The sequence below is a fragment of the Patiria miniata genome, unplaced genomic scaffold, assembly GCF_015706575.1.
Source record: "Patiria miniata isolate m_02_andy unplaced genomic scaffold, ASM1570657v1 HiC_scaffold_29, whole genome shotgun sequence".
NCBI lineage: Eukaryota > Metazoa > Echinodermata > Asteroidea > Valvatida > Asterinidae > Patiria > Patiria miniata.
The window spans coordinates 1,089,463-1,109,791 of record NW_024037068.1 but is presented as its reverse complement, the minus strand read 5'-3'; the positions used below and the strand labels follow the sequence as shown (position 1 = coordinate 1,109,791).

The 20,329-nt window shown below is 41.1% G+C and overlaps 1 protein-coding gene across 1 annotated transcript; it reads left to right on the top strand.

The window, feature by feature from the left end:
- The first annotated feature begins 13,614 nt into the window (after window positions 1–13,614).
- On the top strand, window positions 13,615–19,138 carry LOC119735952 (protein Tob2-like). The gene is made up of 2 exons (XM_038209927.1): window positions 13,615–14,113; window positions 16,214–19,138. The coding sequence occupies exon 2, from the start codon at window positions 16,265–16,267 to the stop codon at window positions 17,324–17,326; it is 1,062 nt and encodes a 353-aa protein (XP_038065855.1). The 5' UTR covers window positions 13,615–14,113; window positions 16,214–16,264; the 3' UTR covers window positions 17,327–19,138.
- The last annotated feature ends 1,191 nt before the right edge of the window (window positions 19,139–20,329 follow it).

Here is a 20,329-nt window from a genome sequence, read left to right as displayed (position 1 = left end):
CTTCACTGCTATTGAATGCAAATAAGCAATGCCCTGCTTTTGCTTTGGTGGCATGATTTTTCCGTTCCATATGGCAGATGGCTCGTCTGCATATCGCAATGAAAGGTCTACTGCACATATCCTGAATTACACATACAAAAGCTTGCTGAATAATTCATTTGATATTTGCACAGCGTTTGGAGACAGTTAAAACTTAAGGCTATTTTGTATCCATCTTAAAGGCGGTAGAATATCGTTAATTACCCCGAAACGCACCTGCTGATTTTATGGGGGAAAAAGCTTGTTCAAAGTGAAGATATATAGGGTTACAGCCTGTGAATTATTCCGCCAGAAATGATTTCGATCAACAAAAAAAAACAATTAATGAAGTTGGTTTTTTGAAAAGACTTGAGACACCCCCAGAATGATCAAGTTCATGTTAAACTAGAAAGCACTTAGAGAGCGCAAACCTCCGCCAAGGCTAAACAATTCCCCGCCTTATTTGTCAGTACACCCAAAAGAAATACTCACATAAAATTGGTGAAGAATCCTTAAACAAAATCCTGGATCCAGACCCAGATCCGGATCACTTCCAAAATCTAATCGATTTGTACTTCCATAATTTGTTGAGTTACATGTATCTTGTTACCAGACAAACCAACCAACCAACCAACCAACAAAATCTGATGAAAACATAACCTCATTGGCGGAGGTAATAATGTAAAATGCAACAAAAAACTTCGGGTTACAAATCCTGCCTGCTGTACAGATGAGAGACAAAAGGTCTCTAAAACATGATCTTAAGTGACAGGTGTAGGGTCAGAGTTGAAATGTAACGTAATTTGACCAAAATTCTATTATTTTCAAGCAAAATGGCTGTGACATCAGAGAACATCAGAATCTTGGAGGAAATATTGTGCCAATTAGAAAAGAAAAGGTGTGTTGTTTTTAGTACACAAAGTGCAGTTTTGGCTGTGTGTTATTAGAAACGTCAACCGTATTCACAAAGCTCATTTTAAAAGTTTCATTTTAAAAGGAAAACAAAACTGAGCAATGTTTTGTTTTTCTTGGTTGATTGTAATTATGTTACTGGTTATATCACAGACCAAGGTATCGAACTAGAAGAATAAAAGGAGAATTCTTTTTAATGTCTATCTTTTTCCACATGTTCTTGTTGTATGAAACAAGGCGAAAATGCCGTCTTATTTTTAAAGTTTGCTTTTAATTTGTTGATGCAGGGAAACTATTTGTCCAGGTTTTTTCCTTCAAGTTTGCCGTTTCTCGTACCTGGTCAATCTGGCAATATGAGTGCGAGGCAGAAAAGTGCAATGACTAGTCTCCTTCTCGAGCAGGCTAGTCTCTTTCTCCAGCCGGCCCTTATGGTATATTAATAGTACGGTGACAAACACTTGTAGCAGGCTTCTTCCTGTCTAGACCGCGTTACTTGGGTGACTCACCCTGCCATACATAAAGTACATAATGATATCACTGCTTGGCCAATGTACATGTACATAACCCACAACTTGATATATCAATTTCAATGTGGAGGGTTCAAGATGCTGATAAGCAACACCTTGAACCCCGTTTTCAGACCTTGGTTAAGATGGTTTCGTTGGTCCTAAGCCAATATTAAGCGTTTTAAACCTAAAACGGTTGTGAGATTTTAAGATTAACCTGGGTTACTTGAAACGTGGTTTAACAAATGTCAAAAGATAGCGACATCTGAAACCAGGTTATACCAACTCCGGTCTTCGTATAAACGATGAGAAGGTATATAACCCGGGTTAAAATAAACCTGGTTAAAAATTGGTTGTTCAACTCGGTTTAATCCTTCAATTTCACGCATCAGAGGGTAACCCAAGATCATGACAGCATTAAGAGGTGGTTTCATTGGTGTAATGACGAATACATACTTAACATCAAATTGGTTTAAAGGTGTGTAGCCGAGCATGTTTTCTGGATACGATTTTCGACGCGTGGAACCTGTAACTTGATGAATTAAATATCCATCGATTCGAGCGCTGTGGAATCTTGTATTGTCTTGCAAATCGTTGGAACTCTATAAACTAGAGAATTTCAATTTGTTAGGAATTATCTGATCCACCGTCGTGCAGGCCCCGAGTCTATAACCACGCAACTGCACGTTCGGTCATGTGCTCTATTGTGAAATGAAAATGAAATGCAAATACTCGACTACGCCAGTCTTTCTGCTATAAACCTGTCTGTGCATAGCGTAATTGCAGGAAGATATCCCCCTATCATTTTACACTCAAGCTTGTCACCAATTCCACCATACAGGTTCACATTTGGAGTCCAACAATGTCATTGTAAGTTCCTTAACAGCCCCCAAATTCCCCGAGGGCATTCTGCCTTAAATACCGCTGCCCCCTATCACACACACATTTCTTTGTATAGAGTTTTGTCCTTCTATGTATTAAAAACAAAATAAACCAAAAGAGAAAAAACCGACAATTTTTGGCCATATCCATTTCCCATCTGACAATAGCCCCCATCGCCGCATCATCCTCGGCAAAACATGTTATTGTCCGTCTTGTCGCTATTTTTGAGGCCTTAGTACTCCCACTCATACGACCTTTACCATCCTCGTTTTCAATACATTTTCTCTCCATTCTATTCTCTCTCTATTTTAGTCTCTAGCTACTTTTTTTCTATCCTCACTCGATCCTCGGTGTGTCTTTTCACCGAGCCCCGACAGTGTTTTCCACCGGTGTTTACCGTGGCTTCGGCCCAGGAGACGCTTTAGGGACCTGGCATTGACATTTTGGGAGATTTGGTCGGGGATAATAAGCCAGTATCCCGGACAGATCTCAAGATCTTGCTTGGATTGTAATTGATATCGAAATTGGTGGGAGATTTGTGTTGGGATGACCTTAATTGCGGCTGAAGAACATCGAATGGGAGATATTATTTCCCACCTATAGGGCGCACTGTGACATTTCGAAAGAAAACATTGAATGGATAAAATACATTTTTGGTGTTTGCGCCCGTTTGTAATTTCTGAAGAGCAATTGGTACTGCTTCCGTGCTGGATGTTAAATCGATTTTAATGGTCCCGAAATATCAAGATTAAAAAAAACCCTCATTCTTTAACAAGCCTGCGTTTGAGTTAAAGGTGTTTCAAAGGTATATTGTGTACCATTTGCAAACATTCACACACGAAACTGCCAATATATTGTGAAATATATAGCCAAGTAATATCAAGCATTCTGTGAATTCGGTGTGTATACTGTCATTTTCAATAAAATGGGAATTACCATAATTTCGCAACGACAGTTCGCGAACGTCGCACTGAACCAACCATCGATGGAAAATGGCTTTTTTTTTCGTTATTAACGGGCGCGACCCTGTCATTGGCTTCGTGTGTGCGCTCGGTAACGCTAGGTAACATCCCACGACATAGCCGGCGGCACGAATGGCATGCCCTGTGACCAACGAGCTGCACTTTTGACGGTTGAAAACAAAGAGTGTTTATTCGTGTTTTTGCCCCAGTACCAAACGAAACATTGAACAGGTCAGTGGAACGATGTCCGTTATAAATTAATAGCCCTTAAATCGGATCATTTTATAAAATTACGAAAAAGCATCAATGTTACCTATAGTATACTAGTACATTGTAAAAGAAACATTTCAAATAGTCAAGGGACCGTTTTTTTTTTCATTTTTAGATCTGGGTGCTTCTATAGCTGCGTTACGTATCCGATCCGGCCGCGCCGGGGCTTCATCGGATGTACGTATATCATACACGTTTGTACAGCAATTTCGCATTATCGTACAGACTATACTAACGTACATGTACGTGCATCGCACAAGTTGGAACGCAGCTCTGCGGCGGGCTTGCGTGGTGAGTACGGATACGTACATCATCAGCAGCCGTATGTTATACAGTGGCTCAGCATGGTATACGGACGGAGAACCTCTGCATTGACTGCTTATATATTTGTCTGTTAAATACCTTAACGCGTTTGGCTCCAACCTACCGGTACATCAAACTGCACAATTCATTGGAATTAAGCAGTCTCTCCGAGTCAAACATAATAGCATACTTTAATCAGCGAAGCTTTCAAGTTTACACAGCTTCAGTGCTATATGTGCTTAGCGTGCACTTATTTCAACCATTAATTTTGCGATATTTTTGTTTTGCTGAATGTTTTACAATTATTTTGTAACTTCATAGAAAAGTTGTGACAAATAGTGATTACACATAACCTACATAAACTGAAAACTCATCCATTATAAGCTAGATTTCTTTGAAATTGAATATCCGAAAATTCGAATTCAAGCGTTCTGTTTACAATTGAACATGCCTTCCTAATCTTGCATAATAAGTAAACCACTTGAACAAAGATCTGGTACACAGTTTCAAAAAAGCAAAAAAGTCTTTCCCTCTTTTCCTTGTCTGTATCGGTATTTTTTAACAGACAAGATTGAGTGGGTAACTCTCTTAAAGATGACAGAAGATTCGGTGAAATGCGTCAGATGATTTGAAAATTCCCACATCCCGAGAATTCTCGTGTCCGGGTAGGAAATTGGAGACTTTTTTTGGAGCTCGTCTGAGTGATGGTTTTGACGCGTTCGCGCTACGTTTAACGATTTGGGAAATGCAGGGGGAAATTAAAAGGACCAAGTGACGCAAATGGTGACATCACTATACCGTAACTTGTCAGTTACTGGAAAAAAAAGCCGTTCACCCTTTGAACAATTTGTGAATGATGTTGAAATACAGGGTGAGTAAAAAGAAAGGGAAACCCAAATGGCAGGACCAATTTTTTAATGGAGTTCTGCATGTAGCACTTTCAAAGTATAGGATATGAAAGCCCAATTCATAAGCTTTCTTTTAGTACAAGAATCATTCAAATCATTCATGTACTTTTCAAGTCACGGAATTTTAAACACAAACATCGTTTTAAAGTTCTGTCCACGGATCACAAAAAAAGGTAAGTGTTCTTCCAGCAAAAAGAATATAATTCACATGTGTGTGGATTGTTTTCGTTTTGCTGAAAGAACACTTGCCTTTTTAACGACAGATCGTTAAAACGGTGTTTGTGTTTAAAATTCCGTAACTTGAAAAGTACATGAGTGTTTTGAATGAGTCTTTATACTAAAAGAAAGCTTATTAATTGGGCTTTCGTAACCTAGATTTTGATAGTGCTACATGCAGAACTTCATTACGTAATTGGTCATGCCATTTGGGTTTCCTTTTTTGACTCGCCCTGTATTATTACTGCCGGAAGCACTGTTGGTTTTTCTAATTTTCGTTGAAAGCCCTCAGAATCAGACTTTGGATTGTTTTGATCTTGAAATAAGTTGCTCCGTGAAGTAATCATTAAATAGCCTCTTTATATCCTCGGCTCCAGAGAAAAGAGAAAAAAATCAATATGTGGTAGATCTTACCAAATGCGCCTTCCTTAATACACCCAATGACGTCATTACATGACGTCAGACCACCACGCACACGTTGCGGTTTATATAAAGATGACGGTTTTAGTCCATTTATCCAAGTCCATGCACGGAACGTGGGCTTATTTACGGCGCTAGGCTGGTCGCTGGAGACGGGAAGCTATTCCACTTATTTACAGATGCAGATTGTGTGTTTTGGGGGAAAACAAGACTGTAATTTAAAGCCTAAATTCTGAAATGTCAAGTTTTCGGCCACGACGACCGGTTTCTGCGATATCTTTTTTTTTTGCCAGTCTTACACGTACATCATGTACTTCATGTGTACCGGTATGGTTTTAATTTGCTTCCAACGATTTGAGTTTACACATTTTGTGTTGGTGGGGTAGAATTGTTTATGCCCCGATGTAATTATAGTTCAAGAAAGTGATATTACCAAGATGAACCTTTATACTGTGATAGGGAGACGTTTTTGGCACTAATTATCTCGTCTCGTGCGATCGTAGTGCCGTGTGCGCAATCGAATACGAGCTCGTACGATTTCACGTGTTCGCTCGCCCGAAATTTACCGTGCACTTTTTAATGTGGTGGCGTAGGCCTATAGATAAAAGACATCGCAAATCTTGGGCCCACGTTCAACGCATGGAGAATCCGGCAGCAGGATATGCTTTGTACACATTCTCTGACGGAGCCGTGTATTATACAGGGAGAGTTGTGACATCTGAGTCCTCAGTCTGGACACAAGATGGTTTCCCAGTGCAGTGATGCGTTATTTTAGGCCTATACATGGGTTCTTCTTTCTGTATGAGTTGAGCGCGAGGGACATCAAATTTGGTGTCCAGAATGTCGGCGTCAGTTGTTGCACTTATTTTTTTCACGGTCAGGGTCTGTGATTCAAGAACACGCCCTCTTGTGATGTTTTGCTGTCTTGTGGAGGTGCAGACAGCATTTGTGGCGAGATGATTATGCAAATATTATTTCAGATAGCAAAAAAGCAACAGCTATTCTACATGGCTAGACTAATGTGTAATTTATGAGGTCCTATAATATAGGCGATCGTGTAGTGTAGGGCCCCTGTTTTGTTTTGAACAAATTAGAGTCAAAAATGTTTTTTTATTGTTCAAAAATCACCTTTACAATCAAAAGCAGACTTTCTCAATTCTAATGACACCCGTTTTGCAATTTTGAACAGTTTCTTGGGGTAGTAATCACGATTTTCCTGCGCGGTTTGTGCCTTGCGATTCAGCGCGCCGTGCGTGCTCACGGTACATCGCCATCTTTATTTTCGGATTGCGTGTTGTCGCCGCGCTGTCATCGTCATTTTACCCCAAATTTTCCCTTAAAAAATCGAAACCCTGCCTTCTATCTATGACATACCTGTTTATTGAGTGTCGCCAACTAGATTGGTCGGTTTAATAATTTTAAAGTGGATGTTGTTCCCTTATAGGAACCGGTCCCTACACTACACGATCGCCGTATTATACATTTCCCCTCCGACTCATCAACTCAAGTATAGTTCATCTCAAAATTCTACCCTTTCCCTAAAAAAGGCCTACATGTACACAAAACAATGACGTCTCTTTAATGTTAGAGTGCGCGAGGTATCCAAAGTCAATGTACATGTACGCACGTGATCTTTTGGCCCTGTATGAACACATTACATTGCATGCTATAACCTTTATGCACGATGACGCATCCCACCGCAAGTCGATAGCAAAGTCATGGCCATGCGGCGAGCAGTTCGCTCTATAAGCACTCAACGCAAATCTGCGATGTGATGCCTTATGATGCTTCAACATTAGTGTGGAGAGGTATGTTTGAACCTGATCTCGACCCACATTGCTGCTGCCAAAAAATAAACAGAAAGAAAGGAAATTTAGTAAATTTAGAGGCTAAGCGAAATCAGCCGAGGACCAGTTACAAGCAGTGCATATCGAATGACACTGTGGATGTTAACCAGGTTTGATAAGTAAAATGGGACGAAAATCACTCCTGCTTGACTAAAACGTGTTGCTGCTATGGGCCTTATGGTCGAGTCGGCCATATTGAATTGAAAGTGAGGTAAAATCTTAATTTTTGGAACTTGCGAAGAGAAATGAAAGCAAGTTAATTACTAATTAATTCCAGTCTGCTTCAAACGAATAATTTCAAATTTGTAATTAAACATTCCCTATAATGTTTAAAGCCAGATAAAAAAGACAGTAAAATGAGGCTGCATTTTGCCTGCATAAATAGTCTGGCCCCATCCCATTCAACAGTTAACAATTAACGAAATACATTCAGGGAACTCGACAAAAATGGCCAACTCGTGCTTAAGGCCCCATGTAGTTCTGAGGGAAAAAAACAAATGACGATTTGAAGACATAATTATAGGATCACGCATTTATCCCAAAGGTAAACCTACCGACTTATTATCAAAAAGCTTACTTGGACTAAAAATCGTATCATAAACACCCCGTAAAATTATTCCGTCTGGCTCATGGGCGTCGCGAGGGGGGGGGGGCAAGCCAAGGGGGGCGCTTGCCCCCCCCCCCCCCGGCAAGGCAAAAAAAAAAAAAAAGAAAAAAGAAAAAGAAAAGAAAAAGAGGCGCGAAGTCATATTGGTGTAAATTTAACGGGTTGGGGGCGGGGGGGCAAAATGTCCATACCCCTTTTTGGGAAAAATATGTTTTGCCCCCCTCTAGAAAAAAATCCTGGCGACGCCCATGTTCTGGCTTGCTGTCATCATTAGAAAGAATCAAGAAAATGATTTCCAACGATCAGTAAACAATAAATTGACTGATTTGTGGAAATATAGAGTGCTATGAACGAAATCGTTTTTCGTGATCAAAAGGTTGTGAATGTTTTTTTCACTGTTTTCTCGAAAAGTGTAATATCCACTGAGCTGAAACCTCAATAGGTTATAGGCTGTGAACTTTCTACTTGGTAATTTGAATAGTGTTTATACTGGAAATTGTTGGGGATTAGCTGGAAGTCGACCAGCTAATCCCCCACACGAATTAAACGCATCAATACTAGGTTTACATAATTCAGAAATTAAGATGCATACATTCCAAACCCCGTGTTCCTTTAATCCAAACGAATGCTAGTGCCCGTTAGTATATAAGGTCACCCAATTTAAAATACTCCAAAACTGACGCATTTTGTTCATAAATATATGAATCGTCTCCAATCATGACTCATTCCAACGAGTACTATTCACGACAAGTCCGTAAACCCCCGATTCTAATGAATAGTATGAATTTTTAGCATTTTTAAATAATCTTCTTCCTGTGAGACATCCCCAGACTTAACTCTTATCCCGTTTGGAGAATTAGAAAAACCAAATTTTACATCTTGGGAAAACGGAAAATACGCGGTTGCAAAAAAACCCTGTGCATTTATTGAGGCTAAAGTACGTCTTTGCGGAAACGACTTTAAAAGGACAGTGATATTTTCCAGCGTCAAATAACGTCTACATTTAAGCGGGAGATAATTATCTGAAGATAATTCTTTCAGTTTTTGAAATTATACACAAAGTACAGCACAATGCTTACCTCGTCTAACTCTAATAAAATTTAACGCAGTTTTTCCTTAGCGTATACACTATTATAAAGGTCAATTACTTTGAGTATAAAATATTACAGCGATATACGTTTTAAAAAAATGTCAATTTGAACACAAGGAATTCATTGGGAAAAACGCGCGCAGGAGTCAGTTTTCACCCGTACAAAGTTTGCCCTTTGTTCAGGGATTATTTTTTTAGTTCAGTCAAGATAATTTGCAATTCACGAAAAGCCATTCCATGTGAACTCTAAACCTGTCTGCCGAAAAAAAAGTGCAGCTGCTGGTGCCGCGTATAGCGAGTGTGAATTTATTTTTAAAACGCGATAGTTGCGACTTTGTTGAGAACACGCGTGTGACGGCAAACTTTTCAGGATAAACATAATAAGTACCATTTTAAAGGCGGCCACGAAATTCGTTTTCCCAAATGGACAAGCCACAACCGCACCTGTCCTCTCCCGACATAAACCTTAAAAGGCACTGGCTTTTGACTGCAGTGTCAGAGAGAAAGAGAAGAGTTCAAGCCTGCTAACGAGAATAATGTTGGCTTTGTTGCGGATTGGGAAGAATAATACCCTAGAGGGTGCAGCCCCCAGCGGGCACAGTAGGCCTGAAGCTGCCGGCAGCTGACCCTTCCGCTCCCCCAGTCCTTTCAGAAGGAGTGCTTGGAGAAAAGCTGATTAAAATAGGATTTATTGGGAGAGAGAGAGAAAAAAGCTTCCTGAAAGGTCAACAATCTGACAGAGTTTGCAGGCGTTGGGAGCTAGTGGTGATGATCCTTCTGTAATGCGGACCGTCTTTTGTCCCGATGCATGTTCCCATTCGCGATATACAGGCTGCTGTCAGCTGGCATGCGGTGAATAGAAGTGGGCGAGGGGAGTTATTAAGCGAGCGGTGCGGAGCTAACTGGGTCGTTGGATTTAGCCGGCCCCTGCACGCAGGCTAGGCCCGGCCACGCGGTCCCAGGCCCGCCTCATCTCACTAGGCTAGCTAGCCAGATGGTTGGACCGCTTTTTTTAAACTCCCAGTTCTCGCGGTTGGATTCAAACTTGTCGTAATTATAATTATACGACGCAGTTTTCAAGCGAGAACTGCAGGCTCTGGTCATTGTGCACAAAGTTTTCAAAAGTCTAAATTCATAACTCAATAATGTTGTTGGAGGCGGATAGTTGAGCTGCCCACGCAAAAAAGTAACATCAATACGTGATGGCTCTTATGACAAAGCCTGACTGCTAATGCGAACATGGAATCCACCACATTCATTGACTTCGAATCAGTCTTTATATTGTAAATAATAATTTATAGAACACCAAATAGACCCCAAATGGAAACCGACTATAGGTTCTGACCTCCTGAATTAGTACAGTAATAACCCCCTTTTTACCCAGGATGAAACAATCGCCTGCTAGTGTGTCTCTCAGTTTTTTGTAACTTTCAGCTCCACATAAATCTTCCAGTTTCTGGAATCTCACCTCAAAAAAATGTCTCCCCAAGCATCTGGGATTCCCAAACTGTGCACAACTCTGGGAGCTGTGACGAACAAAGAACCCGCAACCTTCCTTTTTTTTTTCCTTCTTATTTTCCTCTCTGCGAAACCCCGTGTAATCACCATTATGGTCGCATGCAGACGGACCAACCATACGGCTATACTTTATGTCCAGGCCACCTATCCAGACCACGCCTCACCTCTACACAGGCCTAATTGACTCTTCAGGCGGGATAACATCCAACAAATTTGCATTTTGTGCGAAGGGATAATGCACGGATGTTGAAAAAAAAGTGACCAGTGTATATTATAACGCTGGAGCACACACTTAAAAGTAATTGGTTGGCACGTGCATGGCAGCGAAGCAGAGTGATAATGATCGAGACAGAAAAACAAAAAATTGACGTTCTCTTCCAACAAAGACAGGATCGACATGGAGAAAATGGTGCCCATTGCTTTGTTCGCAGAAGATGCGTGGTAACAAAGAGCAAAGACTATTAAAGATAAAGGAATGGGGCGTGGCTGAATCAATTTGGCGAAGGAGGGGAAAATGAGAGGTGGAATATTTTTTCAGCATGTGGTTTGTGTACTGGTCTTGTCAAAACGTCCATTCCTTCCAAACGATATGCATGGGCAACTCAGTAAATTCCAGTTTAGAGGATCGAATTCCTGAAAACTCTTGTGTTGAAAACCTCCCAAAATAGCAATCACTTTAACTGATCGATTTGTGGAAGAATTGCAGAGAACATTGATATAAAGGCACTTGTAACTAAGATGTACTAACCTATAGTGCACGTTAATGTCAACACTTCTCCCTCTGGTTTTTGTCAAGCATGCAAGGAGCTATAGTCTTAATTCTTTATCGGCCGAGCTTACGTGAGATGAGTTGTGTTTATTTTGTCACAAATTTTCATTAACGGCGCATTAGCCAGCGCATAGACACTTTCATTACAACACTTAAAGGTAATCCTCTGTCCCCCTGTAGCCTAACACTCATGAATCTATTTCCCATCTTCCAAACAAACAAGTCCCTTCTTGGAATTCTGCTTCCGCCGGATATAAAAAGAATCCGTCCCTGTCCGTGCCCAATAATAACGGCCCGTTGGCCTAGAAATACACCTCCGTTGAACCGTAAACCGGGCCTGCTAAATGATATTTATACCCAACAACTGGAAAGCCCATAGACCGTGATATTAATAACCCAGCAATGGCTTAGAGATATACACTCACTACAGACGCACATCTTTGGTCCTCTGACATCATCAGCGGGAGACACTGCCTCCTCATAACTCCCCGCGCTGCTTGCTCGCCTCGTATCCACACACGGCGAATACCACGCGGCTAAAAATAACCCGGCCATTGATTGGCCGTCGTGGCTCGCGCCGAGGACCGCGTCTATACGGGAACGCCGTACTGACGTCAGACCGGCCGGCAATCGTGTTACGATGCACGTCGTCCCTCGCACCGATTACGCACTTACTTGTTTTTCAAGGCAGAGCGGAATTGAAAACAACCTTGTTTTCTTCCTGCGTGCATTTCGCCGCGGGTTCTCGCCGCATCCGCTCAAGATCATAATTCGGGAAATGCCAATGATGTCAATGACTTGTCCCTGCAGAAAACGAAGCCCCATAAATACCTCCTAAAGATTTGTGTTGACACTTCGCACAGCGGGGGGAGGGGGTTGGTTTATTTTTTATCGATTTCTCTTTTTTTTTAAAAACTTCCAAACCGAGTTCGGAGATGCTAGTCATAAGAGACTGAAAAACATCTTTAAAATGAATGTGTGGTCATTTTGAGCCTCAACAATTACAAATAAACACTATATGGACAAGCATCGATTCCCAGTAATTGTACATTACAAGTCTCTTGACAATCTAGATCTTAAGATGTAAAATGAACATAACAGTAGTGTTGTGGCGGTGATTGTGGTGAGAATAGTAGAAGTGATGATGGGTATGATAATGGTGACATGGTTGGTGATTGTGGTGAAATAATAACTACAGGTGGACGAGATGGTGAAAAAGATGGCAAGTATTATAATGAAAGTTATATAAGCAAACTTAAACTCACTTCATGTACACACCCGATCAATTATTTTCCAAAATTGATTTTGGAATAAATTCCACACCTCGTTTGAACAAACAATACCCATTAATACATGTACATGAATGTATACGGCTAAGCGTATAGATCAAACTGCATAGAATTATTTTTGACGGATGTTAACAGAATCCCTCAATATTGTGATAGATAGTCATCGATATCGATCTCTTGATGAAAACCTTGAAATAATTAAACAAAGGAGGTGAATATTTTAACGAGTTATCCACAGAACGGAAGTAATATCGCTGCAGTATACTGGTACGTACCAACATCTAGGGCAAGGTTTCACCATATGGCATTCGCATGGATTGGGTTGACTTCGCCTACAGAGGTGCAGTTTTTAATAGGTATAATTATTATCTAACTTCTAAGATGGTTGTAAGATATTGTAAAAAATGGTTTCAATCATAATATAGAGCTGGTTTATTCATAAGAGCGCCGGTACGCTGTTCGGAGGTCGCATGTTCATAGGCCTACCGTTCCTGTCAATTTCTTTGTTCAACCTTATAATTAGAATAAGAAAGATTGGAAAAGCTCTCGGATACAGGCAGACGGAAAAGGATTTTGTTCAGATGGGCTGCAGATGAATTCGTGTATACCAGGCGAAGTGAGCGAATGTGTTCAAGTTCCGGAGACAGTGTTTTGGAAGTTTGACAATGCAAACAATGTCCGTTCCTTGCTCTATGGTCCATCCCAGTGCCTCCGGGCATGTACCCTAAGCGGAAGTTCCCACCTTTGTTCCCAGCATCGTCCTGTTAATCCCCCCCCCCCCCCCAAACAATCCCCGCACTTGCACCCCGTGGCACGTGGCAAGCGCGGGCCACGAATTAGCATAGTAATCACGGTGAGAAGGATTTCAGCCGGTGTTTGCCCAGCACGTGCTGCGGTCTGCTCGGCATGCACACGGGCCGCCGACGGCCCGCGCTGACCCCCATCCTCACGGTATACACACAACAATCACACACGGCTTGAAAACACCGCATACTGACGTCAGCATAACAAGATAATTGTCAAATTATGCTTCCGCTCCCGACGACCAATCACTGACAGTGTCTCTTCCTTCCTTCTTTGCATATTCATGATTTCAAAGCAGGTCTGTATTAATCCGCTACCTCATAACTTCCCCTAAAACATCGCATTAAAAAAACTACTTAGCCCTGCTTTCTTTCACACGATTTGTCGAGCTTTTGCCGTCCGTTCTCCGAGAATCAGGGGCCTTTGTGTTCTGTTAATCTCTTTTCCGGTCTCGTGTGTTGTTGAAACAAACCTTTAAAATCGTTATCCTCGACGATAACGCACAAGTACATGTATATTGTGTCACAGTCCAGATGGTGTAGTCACTCGCGAATTATTAATAAAGTAGTCCCGTCAATGGGCCAGCGACAGTGGATAAAAACAGGCACAATTCCCATGCAGGTGACATTCAATGGCCAGACGTCAGTACGCTCACTGACAACGTAAAAAAACCGCAACACACACTTGGAATATCACACAAACACGCGCCCTGCCTTCACGACTTACATCGCAGCTGTTCCATCCATAGTGCTTTCGTGTCGGTGTGGATCTCTGCATTCGAACTGTAAACAAGTGAGTACTGTTTTTTAAAATAAAATTAATGTTTCAATATTTTTTGTTACTCTCTTTTTGCATTCGGGTTTACAATGTTTTCGTTTCATACTTTGCTTTGTTTTTATACTTTTCTGAATGGGCCTATAAATTGTTGTTGCAATTCTTGAATATAGCCTATGTTGTTTCCAGTAATGCGGCCAATGGGCATCCTCGCTAATGTATGGTGCATTTAGATATTTTACAAAAAAGGTGACAAATATTTGGGGTAACCCCAGCCCCCTTTCAATTTACTCTGGAGTGCTATGTTTGAAACGATTTTTTTTTTAAATCAATGTCAATATCATATCACAATAAATATACGGTAAAACTTGGATAAAAATAGAAATCGATTATTATCTGCATTATAATAATACTCTCCTCTCAGTATTGAATTGGATTCTGTTTTATTAAAATATAAAAATATATATCAATGATTGCAATGAATTTGAATTATACTTCGGGATTTTCGCATCAAAGTGTTGAAGGTACTAATTGTGTGTGTGTGGGTTTGAGGGAAGGCCAATATTTTGTTGAATAGTCGACCGCACGCAGGGATTCCGGCTAGCTCGCGGCTAGCTACAGTGGATTTGCGTTACGATGGTCGGATAAAAAAAATACTCCCACGCTTTGTGCGTTCATGCGCTGTGCCATATGGAGCGCATACTGTGTGTATAGCATTTTGGAATAATATTTTGCCGTGACATAGTTCGAATATTGTCTGTAATAATGAGCGATGGATTTCAGTAACACGACAACAAAGGAACAGCTGTTTTACATTGGTGTATTTATGGTTTGTGTATTATATGGAGAAAAAAATCAACAGGCTGATTTGATTTTATCCACGGTGGCTTAAAATTGAAGGTGCTGTTTCGCTGATAATGTCTAAGGAAATTATATTAACCTGCAGGAAAAACATTATTTATTTGCTATCGGTTTTCCCTTGGCCCGCGGGGTGTTAATTTTATTGTAGTAACCTAAAGCGTTAATGTATTATGACTGAGTGATCATGCCGAATTCAAATGAAATCATTTGATATCCTTTTTTGATATCCTTTTTGGATGATTAAGATCTGTTGTTTTTCATTAGGTATCCATTACAGAATTGACGAACACTCGTGTACATTCTCTGAGATCAAAATGTTGAAAACAAAACATTGATAGAAAATTTGCAAGCAACTTCGTTTAGAATATAACAGCTTTTTAAAAATAGAATCACCTTGAACGAGTCACGATCAGAGACCTCTGTCACATCATGGCTACCGTAAGCCTCGGGTAATTTTTTTTTTAACTCTAGTGAAATTTCCAAATGTGTTGGCACTGCATGCGACCTTTAATATGAGCAAACCTGGCGCTGGAAAATCCTCGGAGACAAGCGCCGATGAATAAGGCTTCCTTGAGGGGCTGTTTTTGGACGGCCGAGTCATTTCTTAGCCTCCCACTCAAGTCTCTTTTCATTTGTGGCGTCGTGCCTTGCTCATTACCGCCGGGTAGGGAGCGTTGTAAAGGGCACGTGTCAGAGGCTAATCCAGGGAAGAGTCATTTTGTGAATGGGCTCCGGGGGAGGCGGGCCGAGGGGGGCCGGGGGGGGGGGGGGGTAGGGAAGCAGTGAATCACATGCATAGGTCCGTGTCCCTGGTTGTCGCGATGTGTCATGGGTCCAGGGTAGTCCTTGCACCGCGTGCGAATGAGAATCATATGAAGTAACTAGGTCAGGTTTAATGGCTTACTCACAAACTTTAAAGATATGGTAAAATAACTTTTAAAGGGTTTTAAAATGGTTAGGAAAGTAAACGAATTGGTTTGGAGTTGTGAAACTGTAATAATGAAAGGGAAAAGCTGCACTCGGTCACTGTATGAAAAGTGATACCGGTATTGATATTGTCATACATTGGTCATGATTATGTTATTGCATTGTCCCCTTGTAAACGTCTTGATAATCCTGTCATCCATGAAGGGAGCCCTTTATCAATACAGTCGTGTTGCTGGATGACAGCAGATTTTCTGAATGATGGAAATAGCTATATTTGCCAAGATTGTCAGTTATTTATTGGGAATTTTTTTTTCGTCCTTCTCACTGCAGGTTTACGCTGAAGTCTGTCATCACTGATTATACCCCACCACCCCAACCAACATGAAGGCAGAAATCCAATGCGCTATCACCTTCATCTTGGAGCAACTTTGCTCCAAGATCCCCCGCCAACAGCAGGACCTCTTCGCCGAAGAGCTGGACAAATCCCTGGTCAACAAATTCAACGGCCACTGGTACCCGGAGTCGCCTTGTAAAGGCTCGGGATATCGGTGTCTTCGCATCGGGACCAGGGAGATGGATGCGGCAGTGGCTACGGCTATCCAGCGCAGTGGGCTAGAGACCGGAGATTTGACCGAGGCACTTCCGCATGAGCTGAGCATCTGGGTGGACCCCGGAGAGGTGTCCTTCCGTATGGGAGAGAAGGGAACTGTCTCTGTCATCTACCAGGAGAAGCGCCCGAAGGCAGCCGGGCCCAGCCACGTCCAGAGCGAGCCGGATCTGACCGGCTCGGGCCAGTTCAATTTCAACCCCGAGGCTGAGGATTTCCTGCCCATGACAATGGACTCACTGAGTTCCTCCATGAGAGGGATCTCACTATCGCCAGTGTCTGCTCTGGGGTTCCAGCCGATGGTGCCACTGGGACTCCCCACTCCACACCATCATCAGCACCTCCCCCACCCTCAGGCTCTCCACCCGATGCCCCCTGTCGTCCCCACCCCCACCCCAGTCACAGGCAAGCCTCGGCTACAAGCAGCCCCTCTCTCCAGACCCTCATCTCTTACCTTCACTGCGGCATCCTTCGCCCAGACCAAGTTCGGCTCCACCAAGCTCAAGTCGGCGGGCAAGAAGGTCAATTTCCAGCAGCTCTCCCCGACCGAGTTCGCCAACTACATGAAGCAGCGTTCGGCAATGAAGGGATTCCGCAGCCAACGGTCCCCCGTGGGAGGCCGGGATTTCCCGCTCTTCCAAAGCAAAGATGACGGGTTTGGTTACTGGGGCGAGACCACCACAGCTCCCCAGTCTTACACCGCTGGTCCGGGGTTCGACTCCCAACCCAACCCCACTACACAAGCCCATGAGTCTTGGATGCTGTACGACAGCTTGAATGCCTCACTACCGTCCACAGACCAATATGGCCACCAGTCTCTGATCGCAGCTAACTGAAAACTCCCAGAGAGACGTCTGGGTCACAACCAGCTAGTTGATGATGACAAAAAACAATGAACTTCCATATAAAGATAATCATGAAATACTCACTAATTATTGTCTTTAATTTGGTCGCTGTAACCATAGCAACTCGAACTGAAGCAACAGTTCATGTACAAAAGGTTCAGTTGTTAGCCAAATCTTGTCATTTTTCTCGCGCCGAGGGAAAGTCACTTTTACATTTTTCAGAATGCAACTCAGCCAAAGCGGCTGTGCTATCTCACTGAGCCCTTTTGACTCAATTGGCTTTTTATATTAATATTGATATCAAATATATAGATGTACAAAAATCGAGTAAATAATTTTCACAATGATAATATTTTTACATTCTTTCTCAATCTAAGTATCATATTTTTTTAAGTTGAATATGTATAAGCATTCAGAATTGTTCATGTTATTGACATGACTTATAAGCAGTAGACTGGTAAATTAACGAGTGACTTATACCGAGAATCTGTGTTAAGTGCTATTTTTGTCTTGATCCTAGATCACATGCGGTATGAGGAGGGCAAATAGGGGCAAATATTTTGTGCCACTACACACAGCATGGCAGGAATGTATGAGGAAGATTTAAAGTCCAAACGTTTCCTATCTGATGGAGAAAACACATTCCACTATTGACTCTGTCAGTCCCTAAACTTGCATCAGTTTCTTACAAAGAGCCTTGCAGTATTCCTGTTTATATCGAGAGACTTCACTTGGTGATAATGAAAGGACCGTGACAGGTTTGATATGAAAAATGGTTTTGCATTATAGTACAGGCATACGAGTCTTGTTACCAATACTTTTTTTTAATGACGTCCATACGGCTGTTTTACCCCCAAAAACTTTTAAAAATCGTGTTGATTTCAACGACTTCATAGAACAGCCGTTGGAATGTGCGCCAGATTGGACTTGAATGAACGTAAAGAATGTTATGAACGACCATTTCATTCAACAATCCAACAGAGAGAGAATGCACTCATGCGATATGCGAAATTCTATTTTGGATAGCGGTGGCATGGTATATGAATTGACACACTTGTTTATGACATTCAAGAGTCAACAGTGTGGAATGTCCCCGATTCGCATTTGGCTCATAATGTCAGGGAAAATATTTTGTAGCGAAGGAACGGGTTCTGTAACGGTTGCTTTGCATTGCTTCCACATGGGAGATAAAATGATTGATATTTCAAAAAAAGATATGAGAAACCCTTCACTGAAAATCTGATAACGAAAAAAAATTTGACACCCTTATTGCACCACGATTTCTTCGCTGCAAGATGAATTTATAATGAAGAGGATACCTTTGTGAATGTAACGTTTGGAGTCTAATTTACAGAATGATATGAACGAATGTTGCCACAATTGACATTATTTAAAAAAAAAAGTGATAGTGGGACATCAGATTTGGATGGTTTTCGTGCACCGAATGGCTTGGTAAAAAAAGCACATCGTACCGTATTAGCACTCGATATTGTAACTGTTATACATATTATAATATTGTGTATGAATACAAAGTAAACACTCCACTTATTTTGTTTACCATGTTTCTTATCGATATTGTTAATGGAACCGGCGATATATATATTCACAGAGGTTCTATATTGCGTAACCATAGTAACAATATTTTGATATTTTGGACGCATGACAAAAAAAAAATACCAAAGCGTTGTTTTAATGTTTATATCATATTTTGTCTGGTATTTTGGGGATTTTTGTCATTTGTCATTTTTCTATGTTTAATGGCCGCGACATTGGAATCGTTTGTCATGACTACTGAGAAAAGATGAAGTTAAAAAAAAATAACATAAATTGCAGATTTATCTCATCAAACAAAACAGTAGCTACTTTGTTTATATACTAACACAACATGAGATGTCACAAATCTACTGTATTTGATACCAAATTTCTATATTTTAGTACTTTCATTTGAAAAACTTAGATTTTGAGGTTTTAAATGCAATTTCTTACTATTTTGGTAATATTCTATGAAAAACATGTATTACTCGATCACGAGGTTTGTATTGTGCAATAAGAGACGATATGACGTGGTGCATGTGATCTGTACATGGCTTGATCAACTTATTTATAACTGACAGAAGTTAAAATAAATTTTGTTTTTAAAAATGAAGATTGCTTTTCCGTCTTAAAATTACTGTTACTTTCGTGGTGTTATATAGACATGCCTTCACATAACATAACATTATGCCTTTGCTATACGATCGTAGTTTTATCACTATTTTTCTTTACATCGGCCATTACATGTTACGCGAGCACTACGTTGTTTTGTATTTAAACAGTTTCTGAGTTATGAAACCCTCCAGATCCACTCCACCGGACATATAATAGTCAACCGAATTCCCTCTTTTTTAATTTAAGATTCATTTTTGGCAGTTATTCTTAAAAAAAAGGGGGAAAAAATTCGTTTACTGGAATTCCACTGAATTAAGTTCAAAAGGAAAACTGAAGTTGTCAACAAATTCTTTACATCAAATTAATTGCCAACACCATAACATTATAGCGCACAGTAAAAACATATGTAATGAGATGGGAAGCAGCACCATACATACTACAGACAACATGACATATTGAACACAGTGCGCTTTCCTCGGATAACGTAATTGGAATTATTTCAAATCGTAGTTCCAGTCATGCAAGATGTGTAGACGAGGAACAAATGCACTAACATTCCACTGCAGTCGAGTCAACGACCTCCAACTGGCATAAACCGAAGTGTGGCACTTTTTTTTCTTTCCATATATGCAAACAGACGCATGTCTTACCGTAAGGTCCTTACGTACGTAGGCTTCGAACGAAATGCCCAGCCACGCAAAATTTAATCAAAGATTACAACTTGAAGATGCCGTGCGTCCGACTCGCGTGACATAAGTGTTTCCATGGGAACGGACCCATCTAACAGATAATTCTGAAGGTTATCTTTACACCTGAGTTACAATGAAACGGCCTGTAATCACATGT

Bases quoted from the DNA above. Each gene is read 5' to 3' on its own strand.
- LOC119735952 (XM_038209927.1), top strand. From the start codon at position 16,265: ATGAAGGCAGAAATCCAATGCGCTATCACCTTCATCTTGGAGCAACTT.